Source organism: Diaporthe citri (assembly GCF_014595645.1).
Source record: "Diaporthe citri strain NFHF-8-4 chromosome Unknown scaffold_1, whole genome shotgun sequence".
Lineage (NCBI taxonomy): Eukaryota > Fungi > Ascomycota > Sordariomycetes > Diaporthales > Diaporthaceae > Diaporthe > Diaporthe citri.
The window spans coordinates 11,779,922-11,798,217 of NW_025064846.1; the positions used below are offsets into that span (position 1 = coordinate 11,779,922).

At 54.8% G+C, this 18,296-nt stretch overlaps 6 protein-coding genes across 6 annotated transcripts; 3 read left to right on the forward strand and 3 right to left on the reverse strand.

The window, feature by feature from the left end:
- Window positions 1-831: 831 nt before the first annotated feature.
- On the forward strand, window positions 832-2,185 carry INS49_003060 (uncharacterized protein; the record flags this gene model as incomplete). The annotated part of the gene is made up of 2 exons (XM_043163858.1): window positions 832-1,821; window positions 1,886-2,185. 2 exons carry the CDS (start codon window positions 832-834, stop codon window positions 2,183-2,185), a joined length of 1,290 nt encoding a protein of 429 aa, XP_043032364.1.
- Window positions 2,186-3,005: 820 nt separating this feature from the next.
- Window positions 3,006-7,842, reverse strand: INS49_003061 (uncharacterized protein; the record flags this gene model as incomplete). The annotated part of the gene is made up of 3 exons (XM_043163859.1): window positions 3,006-6,034; window positions 6,236-7,270; window positions 7,323-7,842. The coding sequence occupies 3 exons, from the start codon at window positions 7,840-7,842 to the stop codon at window positions 3,006-3,008; spliced, it is 4,584 nt and encodes a 1,527-aa protein (XP_043032365.1).
- A 1,653-nt stretch (window positions 7,843-9,495) lies between these two features.
- On the forward strand, window positions 9,496-11,367 carry INS49_003062 (uncharacterized protein; the record flags this gene model as incomplete). The annotated part of the gene is made up of 7 exons (XM_043163860.1): window positions 9,496-9,702; window positions 9,768-9,893; window positions 9,993-10,067; window positions 10,135-10,317; window positions 10,364-10,625; window positions 10,688-10,879; window positions 10,940-11,367. 7 exons carry the CDS (start codon window positions 9,496-9,498, stop codon window positions 11,365-11,367), a joined length of 1,473 nt encoding a protein of 490 aa, XP_043032366.1.
- A 1,590-nt stretch (window positions 11,368-12,957) lies between these two features.
- On the reverse strand, window positions 12,958-13,896 carry INS49_003063 (uncharacterized protein; the record flags this gene model as incomplete). Its single annotated transcript, XM_043163861.1, has 1 exon — window positions 12,958-13,896. One exon carries the CDS (start codon window positions 13,894-13,896, stop codon window positions 12,958-12,960), a length of 939 nt encoding a protein of 312 aa, XP_043032367.1.
- Window positions 13,897-15,647: 1,751 nt separating this feature from the next.
- INS49_003064 (uncharacterized protein) lies at window positions 15,648-16,063 on the forward strand (the record flags this gene model as incomplete). Its single annotated transcript, XM_043163862.1, has 2 exons — window positions 15,648-15,673; window positions 15,739-16,063. 2 exons carry the CDS (start codon window positions 15,648-15,650, stop codon window positions 16,061-16,063), a joined length of 351 nt encoding a protein of 116 aa, XP_043032368.1.
- A 506-nt stretch (window positions 16,064-16,569) lies between these two features.
- On the reverse strand, window positions 16,570-18,225 carry INS49_003065 (uncharacterized protein; the record flags this gene model as incomplete). Its single annotated transcript, XM_043163863.1, has 1 exon — window positions 16,570-18,225. One exon carries the CDS (start codon window positions 18,223-18,225, stop codon window positions 16,570-16,572), a length of 1,656 nt encoding a protein of 551 aa, XP_043032369.1.
- Window positions 18,226-18,296: the final 71 nt, after the last annotated feature.

Sequence of the window (18,296 nt, forward strand, 5' to 3'; positions counted from 1 at the left end):
TACGAATTAACCGCTTCCGATTTCAAATGTAGCACGAGAACCGATAAGCAGGTGGAAATTGAAGGTCATCCGTCCGCTGCACGGCCGCCATAGCGTTGCAGCTCAGGGGAAATCCGTGCACTACCCAGGCATAACTCTAGAGAGTATAGCGCCCGATGGAACGGTTGCCGTACCACCCCGACGGAGCAGGGCACGGCTCGGGTACGAAGTGGAAACCAGGCCACCGAAATATAGCGGTCAGGGCAGAGGTCGTGCACAACTCAGCCCCTCAGCCCCCAGGCGTGGAGGCGGTGGCTTGCGGACGCAGAGGCTGGCTTTGGGTATTTGTACACGCCATGAGAAGGCTAAGATCGTCCGTTGGGCGCCCATTGCACTGACGGCACTAATTCCTGGTCTCAAGCCTTCGACTCCTACCTAATCAAATCTCCCAAGACATGTCAAAGCTGTCAGTGAGGAAGTCCGGCCCTGAAGCAGCTATGCCCAAGGCTACGAAGACAATAGGGGCCGAGATAAAGAGCAACTGATGGGCGTTTGAAATAGCGTCTAGCCTTGTCTGAGCGCCGGGAAAACTCTCAGGCACTATCGTTGTGCCTGTCAGGTTCCAGCCAAAGCAAGGGGAAAGGAGAACTAGGAGATGGAAGGTGGAAGAGCAGGAGCTGAAGACAACTACAAATACAGGACTGGTCGTCGCCAAATTCGTCCAGAACTCTGGCCATGAAACCATACATCTCCTTCGGCCCTACTGTCACTCATTGCCAACTGGCTTCACATTCGTTTGTTTTTGGACAACTTCACCACATTCATTACTTTCGCTCTTTTCGAAACAACAACATGAAATTCAGCACCCTTATCACCACATGCGCTGGCGCAGCCACGCTCGCCCACGCGTATCCCGGCATGAACAAAGTCCTCTCAGAGATCAAATCCAGACAAGACAATGATACCGAATTCGACTCCAAAGAGCTCATCGGAGATCTTCTCAACCTCACCGACTCGCAGCTGACGCCCGTTGGTCGCTCAGTGAAGAAGATCATCACAGACGACGGCGAGGATGGGCAGTCCAACGAGGGATATCCGAACATCCCGCCCCGTGACACTCCCCAGTGCGCGGCAGACACATGCTGCATCTGGCACTACATATCCGCCGACATGGCTTCCAAGTTCCGGGGCCCGTCGGGGAGGTGCACGAACCTGGCGCGACAAGCAGTACGGATAGGCTTTCATGACGCCGCAGGGTGGTCTAAGGGAACTGGGCCCCAGGGCGGGGCCGACGGGAGCATCGTCCTCGCACCAGAAGAGATGACACGTCCGGCGAACCGTGGCCTGGAAGAGATCGTCGCGCAGATGCAGGACTGGTTCGACGAGTACAGCGCGTACGGGGCCAGCATGGCCGACCTGATACAGATGGCCAGCACCACCGCCACGGTCGTGTGTCCCCTCGGCCCCCGTGTCAGGTCCTTCGTGGGCAGGAAGGACAGCTCCGCCCCGGCGCCGGACGGCCTGCTCCCCAGCCCGTTCGACAGCGCCGACAACCTGATCTCGCTCTTCCGCAACAAGACGATCGAGCCACATGGGCTGACTGCCCTCTTGGGCGCGCACACCACATCGCAGCAGCGGTTCGTGGACCCCGATAGGGCAGGAGATCCCCAGGACAGCACCCCCGGGGTCTGGGACGTTTTGTTTTACAAGCAGACACTCGACAACAACGCGCCGAGGCGGGTTTTCAAATTCCCGAGTGATGTCAACTTGTCGAAAGACCCGAGGATTGTAAAGGAATTCAAGGAGTTTGCGGGCCCTGGCGGACAGGAGCACTGGAACGAGGTATGGCGACTCATTATGCACCTGGAATATCTCTAAGTAATCTCCAAACTGACCTTAGCCCTAGGACTACGCCCGGGAGTACGTGCGGTTGAGCCTGCTGGGCGTCTTCAACATCAACAACCTGACCGAGTGCACAAAGGTGCTGCCGCAGCCCAGTGCGCCGTACTTCGGCCCTCCTGACCAGCCTGTCTTGAACATGTGGATGAACATGACCCGACACGTCGAGCCATTCGCGAAGGCTGTTATGGACGGGGACATCCTCTCGGGCCTGGTGGGTATGCTTACCGGCCAGCAAGGTGGTCAGGCCACTGCCAACCAAGGTGAACGGAAGCCATGCAAAACCAAGATGGTGAGGCGGCTTTGAGCGGAAATGATCGATCTTTCGGCCCTGGTCAGTTGTGGTCTGGACGTTACGCTCGCTGCCAACTTGGACACGATAGACATCGAGCTTTGAATGGGCCGAAAAAGTTGGATACTTGGACGTAATTTGTAATTCTCTTGCATAGACCTTCGGATTGCTTAGCCTTTCAAACTTTATCTATCAGTGAGCCACCTCAAGTCCCGGATATGGCTTCGTCAAACAGGAGTACCCTTCATTGGTCGCAAGTGCTTTGAGCTACATTGAACGTTGCGAGTCGAGCAAAGGCGGCCAAGCACTTGCTACCAACACTAGCAAATGCTCATAGTCTTGTCGACAAACTATCATTTTTACTTGTGAAATACTAGTCATTATCAGAAAGATGCAGCCTGGGCACAAGTCCACAATTCGTGTTCTCACCCGGACAGTATATCCAGGTGTTTTCATGGTCTGGGAAGGTCGAGGATTGGAGAACCGTGGTTTACGCACACACTGAGCTGTTTTGAAACTTTTTTTATCCTTTATTCTTTTTCTACTGAACTGATTACCCACTTCCCCAGTTCCAACTGGTTTCTCTTAGGACAATCTGCAGGGAAAGATGGCCTGGAAGCAAACTGCACCCATCAGCCCGGCATGAGATTGCCCACCACTGACGGGAGAAGAACGAATAACTGCACAAAGCAAGAGTCCAAACTCTCCAAACCCCTCAGATGGAAGAGGAAAAGCAAAAAACCAAGGAAATCTCAGACAAGGACACTTCGCGAGGGGAAGAGATTGAAAACGATCTCTGCCTTGCTGCCTTCCCAGGTTCAGACTCTGGGACCTTTCAGTCCCTCTGGGTCTCTCGTAGTGCCTCCAACATAGTTTGCACTGACGAAAGGAATGCGTTTGGCTTTTTGATCCGAATCGGTTGATCGTCAAGAGTCTGACGTATCCTGCACTCCGCATCATCCACAGTATCCACCGCTGAGGCGAGTTCATCAGGATGCAATTTCAGGTACAGCAGATACAGATCCCTGTGGAGTTTGAAAAAGTCCAGGCCGTCCATCAACATCTGCTCGCGCGCCAGCTCATCGTTACGAAAGGGCTCATCCTGCATCATTTTCTCGAACGTAGCCTCGTCCCTGAGGATTTCGCAGAATCGCCCGCGGGGCAGCGTCAGCTTTGGGACGTCGATGAGCACATAGTTGAGATCCTCTTGTGCATCAGGGGCCGCTGGTCCCAAGCTGTCAGAGTCCGTGCCAGCGGTGCGAATCTCTGACACGGCGCTCATCAACTCCTCACCCAACCGCGAGATGTACTGGGCCTGGGCTTTCTCCAGGCCTGAAGTCGTAGGGGATTCCAGTCTGATTTGCATCGCACACATCAAGAAGTGGTCGTCCAACGTGTTGAGAAAGCTGGCGAAATCAGCAGGGTCGTCTCTCGCATACCTTGCGAGTGCGGTCTTGTTGACACCACCATATTGAAAAGACTTGTCACCCACTTTGACGTGACGTGCCAAAGCCAGATCTTCCTCCGTCAGGCTCGCACAATAACCCGTTTTGGGCGCTGGCGGAGCGGGCGGGGCCGTGCTTGTGCCATCCGGCTTGATCTTCAACAGCTCGTTCCACAGGGACAGCATCATCTTCAGCGTCTCCTCGGGCTCCATCAACCCCGCCGGTAACACGATGACAGTGTTCGGGTCGATGTGCATGCTGCAGATTGCAATTGGGACGGCCTTGAGCAGCCTGTCGACTTCCGAATGGTTCAGCTTCAGGGAGGCCAGGTAGTCGGACCTGGTGGTTTGGTCGATGAAGCGTGTCAGGCCGTCAGTCAGCGTCTTGCCATCATTCTTGATCACTTCGTCCATTTCCTCGTTCGTTACGCGCGCACAGAATCCCTTCCCTGTGGGATCTGGCGCAGCAGCTGAGCTTGTCCCAGTTGCCTTTTCAGCGTTTCCGGTCTGGGACGGGCTCTTGGACGGTTGGGATGGGCTGGTGCTGGGAGATGGGCTCATGCTGGGCGTCTTGTCAGGGCCTTTTCCGGTCGGCGACGGGCTCTTGGACGGTTGGGATGGGCTCGTGCTGGGAGATGGGCTCATGCTGGGCGTCTTGTCAGGGCCTTTTTCGGTCGGCGACGGGCTCTTGGACAGTCGATATACGCTCGCGCTGGGCGATGGGCTCGTGCTGGGTGTCTTGCCACCCTCTCCGGGCAATACCTTTACGCTGTTGCCCCGAATCCTCTTGGGATGGAACGGAAAGGTGAGGCCCCTGTAGGGTCCCATCTCTGGTGGCGGGCCGTTCCCAAGGATCTTTGCCAGAGCCTTCGAGGTCTTCGAGATCTTCGAGTGCTTTTTGTGCTGAAGCTTCTTGAGGATGTTGTAGATAGCTTTCGGGTACTCGTGCCAGAAGTTGTACGAGGTCCCGACGACATTCATCAAGGCCCGGGAAATTTCCCTGGTCGAGTCGGCAACATCGGAGAATCCCCCAGAGCTGGTCTCAGCGGAATCCGGAGGGAAGGCGCGCGAGATGGCGTTGATCGCGGCAGTACTGAGCTTGGACCCGGCCTCTCCGGCGGCCCTGGCTCCTTCGATGGCATCATTCACGGCCTTGACCGTACCGTCGACAGCATCTTCAGGAACCCCAGCCTCGCGGAGGGCATTGGCCACAGTCTCAGCAGGTGCACCGCCCAATGCGGCTGACGCTGCTTCAGACATGGCCGCGCCTCGAGGTGTGATAGCCTTTGAGATGACATTGAGGGCGGCGTTGCGCGCCGCATTGCTTGACCCTGCTTGGGGCAGCGCCTTGATTGCATTGGCGATAGCTTGCGAGGTGGATGCGACATTGCCGGCAGGGACACCTGCCTGGATGAGGGCGTCAGCTACCGCCTCGGCGCCCGCTCCTGAAGATGCAACATCCGCAGCCATTTCGGCACCGAACGATTCTATCGCCGAAGAGGCGCCACCAGCCGCGTTGGCAGCACCGCCAGCCGCGTTCGCAGCACCACCAACCACGTTGGCAGCACCGCCAACCACGTTCGCAGCACCGCCAGCTGCCGCGTTGGCAGCACCGCCAGCCACGTTCGCGGCACCGCCAGCCGCGTTGGCGGCACCACCAACCACGTTAGCAACCGTATCAGAAAGCCATTCGAAAATAGAGCCGGCTCCTTCGGCGGCTCCTTCGGCGGCTCCTTCGGCGGCTCCTTCAGCGGCTCCTTCAGCGCCGGACATGTAAGACTCCGACGACGCAGCCAGGTCGGCCTGGAACTCGGTCACGAGCTGTTCTACCTCCTCGCTGTTGTAGCCCGCCTCGCGCAACATGCTTTCCAGCTCCTCGACAGAATCGGTCACGTCGTGGCCCAGGTCCTCCAGGTTTTCGAACTGGCGAGGCCCGTACTCATCTTCAACGTTGTCCAGCCAGTCCTCGATGCGCTCATCCGCGTTTTCGGTCACATCATCCGGGCGGTCCTCGAACTCGCCGCTGCTATCGGTGTAACCATCGTGCTCGGTCCCGTCCTGGATCTCACTGGCGTCCTCGTCGAAGACCTCTTCCTCAGGGGTGCTGTCCCAAGGGTTCTGGGATAGATCGGAGTCGTCGTTGTGAGTGGGGCCCGACCAGTCCTCGACGTCGCCCACGTCATCGTAGAACTCTTCCTCAGGGGCGCTTTCCCAAGGGTTCTGGGACAGATCGGAGGAGCCTGGGTGACTGGAGCCCGACAACTGCGGGATGTTTCCCAGCCCGAATTCCCCGAGGCTCGCCAGTGAGTTGACGTGCAGGCCCTCCGCCAAGACACTTCCGATTTCGGGCACAGCCCTAGCCACGGCAAGAGTCTTTGCGACCCACCCGGCAGCAGCAGCGGCGGGGATACCAAAACCCACTGCAGAATCAAGCGTCAGCCATCGAAGTAACAAGGGTAAGAATATATACGGGAAAGGGGGTGGCGTAAAACACTACTATCAGGCCGTGGCCGGTCTGGACACCTACAGCCCCATGTTTGAGGGGAGTAGTGACACAGATCACGGATATCTGCAGATGTGTCGCCGTGGGATTGTCAATGCCATATAGTTAAACTACTTACATCCAACACCGAGACCAACTTTCAAGGCTGTATTATCCTTCTTCAAATGTCGGAGCGTGTCGAGCGCGTCGGGCCCATTCTTATTCGGGTCATGCGTTGGGCTTGGCACAGGACTCGTTGTTGTGGTTGGAGGGCTGGTTGGCACAGGGCTCGTTGTTGTGGTTGGTACTGGGCTGGTCGGCACTGGGCTCTTGGTTGTAGTAGGCACAGGACTGGTCGGCACAGGGCTCGTGGTGGGCTCAGGGCTTGTAGTTGGCACAGGGCTGGTTGGCACAGGGCTCGTGGTGGGCTCAGGGCTCGTGGTGGGCACAGGGCTTGTGGTTGGTACAGGACTCGTGGTTGGCACAGGGCTGGTCGGCACAGGGCTTGTGGTTATGGTCGGAGTGCTGGTCGGCACAGGGCTCGTGGTGGGCTCAGGGCTTGTAGTTGGCACAGGGCTGGTTGGCACAGGGCTCGTGGTGGGCTCAGGGCTCGTGGTGGGCACAGGGCTTGTGGTTGGTACAGGACTCGTGGTTGGCACAGGGCTGGTCGGCACAGGACTCGTTGTTGTGGTTGGAGGGCTGGTTGGCACAGGGCTCGTTGTTGTGGTTGGCACAGGGCTGGTCGGCACAGGGCTTGTGGTTATGGTCGGAGTGCTGGTCGGCACAGGGCTCGTGGTGGGCACAGGGCTTGTGGTTGGTACAGGACTCGTGGTTGGCACAGGGCTGGTCGGCACAGGGCTTGTGGTTATGGTCGGAGTGCTGGTCGGCACAGGGCTCGTGGTGGGCACAGGGCTTGTGGTTGGTACAGGACTCGTGGTTGGCACAGGGCTGGTCGGCACAGGACTCGTTGTTGTGGTTGGAGGGCTGGTTGGCACAGGGCTCGTTGTTGTGGTTGGCACAGGGCTGGTCGGCACAGGGCTTGTGGTTATGGTCGGAGTGCTGGTCGGCACAGGGCTCGTGGTGGGCACAGGGCTTGTGGTTGGCACAGGACTGGTCGGCACAGGGCTGGTCGGCACAGGGCTGGTAGGTACAGGAACCGTGGTTGTCGTCGGTACTGGGCTGGTTGGCACGGGGCTTGTGGTCGGCACAGGGCTCGTGGTTGGCACAGGACTTGTAGTTGGCACCCGGGCTCTTGGTTGGCACAGGGCTCGTCGGCACAGGGCTCGTCGGCACAGGGCTTGTGGGCACTGGACTGGTAGGCACTGGAACCGTGATTGTGGTCGGCACTGGAACCGTGATTGTGGTCGGCACGGGGACTGTCTCGGTTTGCGTGCCGGTAACTGTAGGGTGTCCATCTGGAGAAGGAAAACCGCGAAGCCAGCGGACCACGTCGGGGAGGGGGTTCTCAATTTCCCAGCCGCCCAGATGGCAGTGATGCGGAAGGGGGGCGCCCTCGTCCCAGTCACAGCCCACGTCGAATAAAGGATCTGGGGCCGGCGTGTCTCCAACATGCCGGAGAGTAGTGTTTTCGTTCTTCACTACGTGACATTCGCGACGGAATGGGATCAGGTCGAGGGTGCAGCCTCTCTCGATTTGGTCTGGGGTCAGCGTCGCCGCCGGATTTGGAACTGGGCGGGCGTAGACGGCTGCGCCACCGGCGAGGACGAGGAGAAGTGTCCTCCGCATAGTGGCGGAGTGTAGATCCGTATGGTTTTACTGTATTCGTAGACGAATGAGAGGTGAGAGGTGAGTGGAAGTTGAGGGTAGGTTGGTTTGTGTATGACAGGTATGAGAAGAAGGTTGGCAAGAGAAAAGACTTCTGAAAGTTACGAGTGAAGAGGCTCGCTAATATTTATAGAGAGGGTTTCTAAAACGTCGAATTCTTCCTAAGTGCGCGCTTCCTATTATTCTAAATCTGCTTGCTCTAATGGCTCGTCTTTTCTTGATCATACGCCCGGCCTATTTTGCGATGGTGCTCTCACTATTGCTGTGCGAGAGGGCGGAATCTACCACGAGAAGACCGACGGATAGTCGAAGCTCTCACGTTCACGGTTTTATCGCGAAATTACACATTAGAGCCTATCTAGTCAAAAAGATATTGGAAGCTATGGAGCTGGCTTCCACTTGCACCATGGTTTGGAGAGCCTAGGGCCGTGCTAGCTATCACACGCTACGCCATCGCTGAGACCGCCCACAGACTTGAATTATCAGCACACAAAATTTCAACAGAAGACAAATTCATTTTGAAACGCAATAAATAATGATTGTATAGTAGCGGGAAATATTCGGTGCATCTGAAGATCTTTTTCCCACACACTTGTTCCTGAATACACAGGACATCAGATTTACGACTTTGGTGCTGTTCTCAATTCCGCATTCCCTTCGTTATTTGCTTTGAAACTATTGTTATTAATCTCCAAGAACTTCATATTCCAGAAGAATGCGAATATGGCTTTCCTTTCCAGCATCCTTAAGATCAGCAGTGAGTTTGGCTATGTTGGCTGTGAATTCGTGAAGGGCATCCGGGCATCCCACAACTTTGCGCAACATTGCTAGGCTCGTGGCCCTGTGACCCAGAGGGAAGTACGGATGCCAAAACACCACACGTATCCTTTCCAATCGTCTATTGCCTCGGTACATAACCTTTTTGGACATATAGATCTGGATCTCAAGTCTTCTCGCGACAAATCTAAGGCCAGTCTCTCGTGAGCCGAACTGGTCAACTCGTGATCTCATAGTGACTTGATTGTGCGTGGGGAAAATGCCGAGAGATTCATTGTTTTGTCCCGCAAGGCCACATCAAACGTGTTTTGGCCGTCGGAGTTAGACATGGGGAAACAGTATGTTTAGCTGTCCACAGAGTTTATCACGGGTTGAAGCAGAGTTCCGATTCCGCCTCTCTCGGATATAGGCGGCTTCAAAGAACCACTCAATATGCGTCCTTGCCAACATTCAACCTGTTTTCGCAAGCCGCGAACGTCTAGTTCTTTTGTGCAGCCCGCGACGTTGGCACGCTATCTAAGCCTGGTTAAGACTGACGTGGTGGGGACGTTGCTGCGCCGGGAGCTAAAGTCGGATTTGTTGGTGGGTGGTGGTACTTTCCCTTGGCAAATGAACTTACCGCCACCGTTGTTGCAGCAGGTGTTGGAAGTGATTCAGGATGGGCTGAGCCGGTCGATCCTGCGGCTCCTTCGCTCCTTTTCTTAATGGATGACGGCTACTGCGCTTCGGATTGACAAATTCAGAGTAAGCCAGGTCAGCATATGTATCACGCAAACAGTAATGCGCATACACTGACTGTCAGTTTATCAATTAATACCTAACTCGGTACTCATCCACATGTCTCTCGCTCTCGACGCATTCGGAAGCCTCCTTGGGCTCATGAGTCGCTGCCTCACAAGATTCTTCGGAACAATGGGCTACTACTCAAGAAGACCCACGAAGCCGGATCTGCCGTTTGGGAGTCTGTCGTTTGTCATTGTTGGAGCAGGAATTGCCGGGCTCACAGCTGCTTTGGCCCTCAAGAAGAAGGGGCACCATGTCGTCGTATGCCATCAAAATCCACCATCAATCACCCTCTTGGATTTGACATGCGCTGAAGACTGCCGCAGGTCGTTGAAAAGTCCAAGTTTGCGACTGAGCAAGGAGCAGCCCTCACGTTGTCTCCGAATTGTTCTGTGCTCTTGAACTGGCTCGATCTTCTGCCGGAGAGCTGTGGGTCAGATTTGGTTCATCATGTCAGTGCCCTCCTGCCCTCCTCGCCGTCGACAGATTCCTACGTACCGGAACGATGCAATAATCTGTTTTGTCAGTGAAAGCTCACCCAGTATCTGTAGATGATCCGTCACGACCAGGGTGGCAACTTGTTGTTCCACGCAGATCTGTCGAATAAACGCAAAGGTTGGATAGCTGTTAGTATCCATTATCGCCATCTTGACTCCAAGGACAGCGTAGGCTGATTTCCTCATCTGATGATAGGAATGGTACTATGTCCAACGCCATGCATTTCACAATTTCCTGAAGGAGAGAGCACTGCAGGAGGAGATAGTACTACATACGGCGTGCAAGATATCCAAGATCGATGTGAATGAAGCAAGAGTCACTTTGGAGGATGGCCGCCGGTTTCACGGTGATGTTCTGCTTGGCGCCGACGGCGTTCATGTACGTCCACTGCGTCCTATGGTTGCAATTTGCTGACCAGTCTCAGTCTATAACACGAGGGGAAGTCTCCCCAGGAGCAAAACCTAAACCAGCAGGTTTCAGTGCATTTCGATGGCTGATGCCAATAGAAAAGGTTGCTGCAATCTTGAGCGACAAAGGACCTGTGCATATTGTACAAAACCCTGGTTGCATGCTACAGTGGGATGATACGGACCGGAGGCTCCTGGCTTATCCGTGCTCCAACAACACAATCTACAACATGCTAGCATATGTGCCCAGCAGTGCAGTTGGGGTGATTGAGGAGGGCAGTTAGTATTCACCTCTTTGGTCAACTCATTGTGGTGAGCTGTGCACTGACCAGAAACTTTAGCCTGGAACAGCAATGGCAGTAAGGACAACCTGATGCAAGCTTTCTCGAAGTTCTCGCCAGAAGTACAGCAGCTCGTCGGCGAGGCAGATGAAAGCTTGAGAGTCTTCGCTCTATCCGATCTTGACCCTCTACCATCATGGGTGAGGGGGAGGACCACTCTTCTGGGAGATGCTGCACATATTGTACAGCCATGTACGTCAGAATCATATGTCCCAGCGAATCTACTGCATGAAGCTCACACCTCGTCCACAGATGTGGGCCAAGGAGCCTCCATGGCCGTCGAAGATGCCCTCTCGCTCGCTACGATGTTTCCCCTCGGCACAAGGCCAGAAGAAGTCAATGCACGCCTGCGGCTCTACGAGAAGGCGAGAATGAGCCGAACGAAGATGGTGTATGACTGGTCCCTGAAGAACAGTCCCGGATCCGTGCCGTTAGCCTCCGAGGGCTCGTGGTGGTTCTCAAATGCCGTGACGAAACTCAACAGTTGGAGGGTCTTGGCTCTGACCGCGATGTTCATGCAGCAGACATTCGGACATAACGAGATCGATAATTCCGAGAAGCTACTGCAGCAGTCTTTGGCTCGGCGACCAAGCTTGGATGCGGACACTGGGAGGAGAAGATCGAGCATTTGGTCTTTTGTGCTTGGTGATGGTCAGGCGGGAACGATATCATCGCAGTGATTGGTATTTGCTCTTAATACCTGGAAGTGTAAAAGAAGTTACCACGGAATTTGGAATCGAATGATAATCGGTTTGTTCACTCATGAAGCTAAGTTTGTCAAGCATGTCATCGCACCAGCTCATGAGCAGTCGCTGGTGTGGGTATGTCAACTTATACGCACTCATAGCCAGGTGGTGACTAGGTCTTGAGGTGACAATCCACTCCAGAAATCCCCAAATTCCGGCTCGTATTAGATCAAGAGACTGAGGAGTCAATTGATCTGATTCGAGGGTTCCGCGCGTCACTGATGGGACTGAAGCTACAGGGTGGCGACGGGGCGGATCCCACGGGCTCAGTGACGCAGACCGGCAGCAAATCCCTTCTTCGCCTTTACATGTTAGGAAGAAAGTTTTATGTCTCGTGACCCGTTTATGAAACAATAAAGGGCAAAGCAATCATTATACTCGAACAATCAGATTCTGCCAGTAGTGACGAGTGAAAGGAAGGTTTGGAACAATGGCCCCGTATTTAATGTCCGCTCGCCCCATCAAAGACATTGTCGAATTTCGGCAAGTTCCCAATCGTCCTACCCAGACACTCCGCTCCCTAAGAAAACCTATGTCTTCTGTGCGGAGAGAAATTTCAAGATATCAAAAAGATGAGCGACAGCCGTGATAGGGATGCCGATCCGCACTCATTATTTCAGATTTCCCAAAATGAAAATCTCGACGAGGAGGCGCGAGACCAGGCAGATAAAAGGCTCAGAGAGCTGGCAGAGGGCAAAGTACACGTCCCCCCGCCGACGGTGCTGGTTACGCCGTCCAAGAAGCGAGCTCGAGATGATGGCACAAGTGAAGATGCATCGGAGAGCCAGCCAGCCAAAAATGACAGAAAGAAGCGCAAGGTCGACGAAAATGGACCAGGGAAGCCAGTGGTGATTCCACCTAACGTCGAGGTAATTGTCATATCTTCCGATTCTGAAACCGAAAGCAATTCGACTACTTTAAATGCAAGAAGGCAGCATCAACAGCGCAAGCGGATCTACCACCCAGAGAACCACACAAGCACTTGTTGGCGGTGCCCTGTAAGCACTTGCCGAAGGCGCAGTCCTGAGTTTGGTTTCCAGAACAATGCGTTCGTGGAACGCCATATCCGGAACAGGCATGCGGAGGATTACGTGTATCCATGCATAAGTGGGTGCTCTATAGCGTTTAAAAATGAGCGGGCATGGGAGAGACATCACGTACTCTTCCACGCTGATGAATTTAGCCTGTGATGCTTGGCCCTGCACAAATCTAGAACTTTTGAAGCACCATTATAGCAAAGCGTGCATTAGAAAGACTGCTACATCGAATCGTGATCTGTTCTGTCGGGTTTGTTCAAGTAGCTTGAGATATCGAAACACATGTTACTCGTATCACATAAGTTTTCCGTGACGAGGGATATGTCTGTCATCAGAAGGGCGCACGAGTAGCAAGTACCATTCCTCAAAACAACTGATTCAAAGATAATTTCCCAGTACATCGTCAAGCGCCCGTGACGATATGAGATCTGATTGCCGGTACCATCATCATTGAAACACAAAGAGTCAGCCTTGAGAGGATTCGTTCTCAAGCTTCTTTTTTGATCGCCTCCAGCTCTGTCTTCACCCATTCGTCAATGCTTGTTGGCTCCCTGCCTAAGAGCCACCTCAGGACATTGGGACTGCCCCTCAATCCACGGCGATTAGAGAACAGTATGAGTCTCTCGGCCTCATCCCTGGTGATATCCGGGCGAGGGTCACCCTCCGCAGCCAGCCCACCAAACAGGTAGTGCAACGCACGGCCGACCCCCTCTTCGAATGCCGGAGCTCTGGTCTGGACCTCCTTCCCGAGATGCTTCCCGATGATCTTGGCCACCTCCGTCTCAGACATGGGAAGAGTAGACGACAGCTGGTACTGCGCAAAATAGTGCTGCTCGCCCTCGTCCAGCACCTTCGCAGCTGCTTCCGCCAAGTCGCTCAACGCAATCATACTATTCGCCGCCTCGGGATTCCACAGCTTGTCAAGGACCGGCTGCTCCTGGCCTACCAGCAGAGCTATGGGGAAGAAGTTCATGAAGTTTGCCGGCTGCAGGATTGTCCAGTTGAGCTCGACGCTGAGGTACAGCCGCTCCTCGACGAAGGACTTGATCTCGTGCTGCATCAGGTTGCGGATCTGCGTCCCCATCACCCCCGAGAAGACAAAGTGCTTGAACACGTTGCCGGGCCGCTTTGTCTCGGCTACCGCGGCGTCGATCATGTTGTACCCTATCTCGCGCTCTCGGGAGTGGAAGGACGGGCCGACGTGGTAGACGGTGGTGGCTCCGGCAAGAAGACCTTGACAATCGTACAGGGAAGTGAGGTCAGTTTGAACGACCTCGGCGTCAGGGTAGTGTGACTGGAGCTTTTCATGGGATGCTTTCGAGTGGGCCGCAAGACGGAGCTTCCACCTGCCCTTGTTATAGAGCAAGGGGATGAGGTGGGCGCATTGTTTGCCGCCGGGACAGGTAATAACAAGTAGTTCCGACATTGCTTTGAATTCAATCTCAGGTCTTGTGACCTCGGCTGTCTTTTGATGGGTATTATCAAAATTCGTAGGTCGCAGCCAGTGTGATTTCGGGACAGAAGGTATTCTTGTAGGTCGCAAGTGCTCGGAACTCCGGCTCAAGGGGATTTAAGCACGGATCTGGTGGCATCTTGGTAGCTGATGCAGATCCTGGAGCTTCCCAACTCTAAGCAGCGACAACCAATCCTAGCGGAATACCGCACCGTTTTAGTGCTGACAGGATTAGCTGACGTTGGACGCCGTTATGCTTGCTTGCAGTTAAAACACCATTCGTCAGACCTTTAACCAGATTCTGGAAAGTCCAGTCGACGACGGCTCGTCTGCTGAGCGGGGTAGGTCATTCAAGAAATAGTATGCTGTGTACCGTGTCTGGATTCATGCGGGCTGCATCTCATGATTAAGCCAAGTACTACAATTACTGACAAACAGAACAGAGACTCCACCACCTCATGACGGCATTCAGCGATCAGCGCCTACGTGCTCGTGGTATCCGAATTGCTTATGTATTCGAATTTTCTTTTTGGGTCGATGATCCGTAGGAGTCAGTGGATATTGGGACTCCTGAATGAGCAAATGGTGTATTTCAGGGCCCGGAAGTCCGTCGACTGGGCCAAAATTCCCGTTTAGAGAGGTGGAATCCAGGACGGTCGTGGAAGGTAATCCTGTCTGTAGGGGCCTGCGTCTGAACAGGACGAACATTAAAAGGTCGAGGGAATGTCCACATGTCAGTGCCACGCCAATTCTAACGTACCAAGTGAAGAACGTATGTGCCAGAAGCTGTTCACCAACGGCAGATACGATAGGGGTTTCAAAGGTCGTCAATATGACCATCCAAGCAAACACTGTACTAGTAGCTCTGAAAGCGCAAGAGATGCACTGATATTGGGCTCAAACGCATCACGCCTAAAATTATGCAACGTCCGGCGTTGGTAACAGGTTCATGGACCCGCAAGGGTGTTGAGTTTGGCTGTAGAGGCTCCTTGATGGTTAGCATCGCATCTCCCTGAAGTCTCAACACTGCCATAACAATACTCACGCAGCTTACAATTGTTTGATTGTCCATCACGAACGCGGTCGACATGAGAACAGTTCATGTAGAGATATGCTGAACGCATAGAAATTAAATGAATACCCGTGTGCTAGTGCACATGGTGCTTCGTCGAGCCAACGAATAGAGTGAATAAGCTCGACAACTCTGAACGCAAACGTCGACGCCCACTGTGATTATCGTCAATCCAAACGGCCCTAAGTAAACCGACTACGTAAAATCCAGTGCAATGCAGAGGTGGGAACTCGTTCCCCTCCAGGAGATTGGCCTCCGGCACACTTCACTTGAAGTGCCTGCCACCCTCAAGACTCACTGGCACAGTCGCACGTACCAATCACTTCCAACAAACGCCCATAACCACCTGCTTTACTCAAAAGCGAATTGACAGTGAATGATCTCTGTGAAGAGTGTCACTCGTCCACAAATAAAAGTCTGGGACACCCCAGCTGCGGCGGTCTGGAACCTTCTTCCTCTACACCAACCAAGTACGTCTGGTCTACCCAAACCATTACAGTTCTACACCCTCTGACATTCCTGGTCACTACATTCAAGTCTCAAAGCAACGTCAATCAATCAAACAGTCAACAGCCCCCTTGAGAAGACTTGTTCGCCATATCAAAACCACGTCTTCTAGAAGTTCTCTGCAAGAATCATCGAAGCGATTAAAATGCCTGCCTTTTCGTCTCATCATTGGTAAGCCTTGGGACGGATTCATCTTCCTGGAAAGCTCGAACACCATGCTGAATCTATCCCGCCAGCCCCAAGTGCGGCCGTGTCGGCAACAAGCACTGCATTGCTGCCGGACACTACGTCGACTGCGACATCCACCCCGGAAGCTTTCACTCGGCCCTCACGGGGTGTGTCAAGTGTGCCCATGCCAAGCAGAGACAGGAGAAGGAGGAGCGTGCTGCCGCGCAGAAAACGAAAGAGGAGGAGGAGGACGACGACGACAGCAAAAATCAGAAGAAGAAGGCCAAGGCGCCCAAGCCTAAGACGGACTCTCAAAAAAGCATGAAGCAGTTGCGGAAGGAGAAGAAGGAAAAGAGAAGATCAGAGGGCAGCCAGGATTTATCTCCTTGGTAAGTTCCGGACTGATGTTTTCTATTTTTCTCAGACATCTAAGATTGATATAAGACAGAATTGGCTGGTGATTGCAGAAAGAGCCGCAGAGGAGTTCCGAAGGAAGAACAAGCTCAGGAGTGTTCATAAACATACGGCGACGCACTTCCTCGATGGTCTGGACACATGGAGACACATGGACCAAAAGTGGCCTGGGGACGGGGATGGTCACAAGGGTGAAGTAATATAAATTAGTACATTCTCTATAGAGACGCTCGCTCGCTTGAGCAGCCGACGGAAACCATTCAAAGAGGATACTTGAATGTCAAAAACGGCGCCACGCACACTATAATAAGAGTCATGTGAGAGGAAACCGTTACAAATTACCCACTTACCTATTTATTTAGTCCGGAATGGACGACCGAAAAAAAGACAAAGGAAAAGGTAGGGGAGGCAGCTATGCCCCACTGTGAACAGCAACAAATTGTGCTGTTGTATCAAGCAATTTTCCGCACCTCAGCACCATCTCTTTACAAAGCTTCCCCATCGTCTTCAATAAACAGATCAGCGAAGTGCCCGCGCCGGGGAATACGCCCATTGCCGGAGGCAGTCCGCTCCAGGGCCGACGGGTCGAAGGCACTCACCTTGGTGCCGTCACGAGCACTGCTGGACCTGGAGCTGGGCCGCCGAGAAGAAGAGGACACCGACGACCGCGGGGTGCTGTCCCTGCGGTGGTGGTCCCGGTCCCGGTGCTCCTTGGGCCTGGACGGCGCCTCCTTCAGACGCGGGCTGTCTTTGCTACTCCCACCCTCTCGCCGGCGGCTCTCGCTCTCCTTCCCCTTCCCGTGACGGGAGGTCGTCTGCCCCTCCCTGCGACTCCTCCGCTCGCTCTCCCTCTCGTCCAGCCTGCGCGCTCCGCGGCGCACCTCCTCCTCGAGCCTCCTCGCGTCCTCGGTGTGCCGCCTCTCGCGCTCCGCGTGCGCTGCCTTGGCATCCTTGCGACCGGGAGAATTGAACAGGTCCATGAACGAGACGCGGCGGCGGGGCGCAGGCTCAGCCTCCGCCTCAGGCTTGCGCTTCACGTTGGAGGTGAGGTCGCGGCCATTGTCCTTGGGTGGGACCGGAGGAGGAGGAGCGGGGCGGGGGTTTGTGAAGCGGCCGTCGGCCGAGTAGACCATGTCTGCGTTGGGGCCAGGCTGGGTTGTCGCGATCGGCTTCGGCTGCGGCATCGGAAGGCCGCACAGGGCGAACATGGCGGGGGAGTCTGGGTGCTTCTTCGTGAATGGAGTCCAGAAGGCAGTCCTGGTGACGTGCCTGCACTCATACTCTGTCAACGGGCCGGTCCCCTCCTCGGCGAAGTTAAGGTCCATGATGCGCTCAAGAATAGAGAAGACGTCGTCCTCGATTCCCCGGAGGCGGCTGTCGTCCTCGCCGTGCCTGCGCAGGTGGTCGGCCCACGCGCCCGCGCAGTTGTCCAGCAGGGCCGGCAGCGTCAGCACGTTGACCTCGGCGACCTGCTCGCCCGCGTAGGGGTTGCCGTCGTCGTACCGCAGCGCCATCTCGACCTTGGGCATGGCCTCGAACGTCGCCTCGCGCAGCCAGCGTATCCTAATTCGCCAGGTGCGGGACGGGCTCTGGGGGGTGCCGGGCGACTGGAAGGTGAGGATGTCGGGCTCGGCCTCGGTGATGCTGAAGCGGCCGCTCGTGCTGATGCACCAGATCCTGACGGCCTCGCGGGACTCGATGGGGCACACGACGGACAGGCCGGTCTTGGCGCCGTTGGCACAGCCCCAGACCGACATGCCCATCCTGCCGCTGATCGAGTACCGCGTGTGCTTGAGCGCACTGTGGAGGCTGCTCAGCATTTCGTACCAGGCGCGGTCGTAGTTGTGTGGGGCGGGTGTGTCTTCGCCGTCGCTTCCTACAAGGTCACTCAGGTCTGCAGATGGGCGGCGGGCTTTGCCCAAGTCAAGAGAGGCCCTACCTGGTGGGTTCATGGGTAGAGGCTTAGAGATGTCGGCCTTCGCTGGCTTCGCCCCGTTCCGTCTCCCTTTGTTGTCCAGAGTCTCCATCAGCTTTTGCCCGTATGTGTTGCTCTGCGGTGTTAGTTCGATGGTCTCTTCTTTCTTTCGGCGGCCGAGGCAGCAGTCGAGGAAATCAACAAATTTGGTGGGACAATCCTCCATTTCTTCCTTTGCACTTCTTTTTTAAAGAATATTTTTGGGATAACCGAACAGCAAGGCCTTTCTTGGGTCCG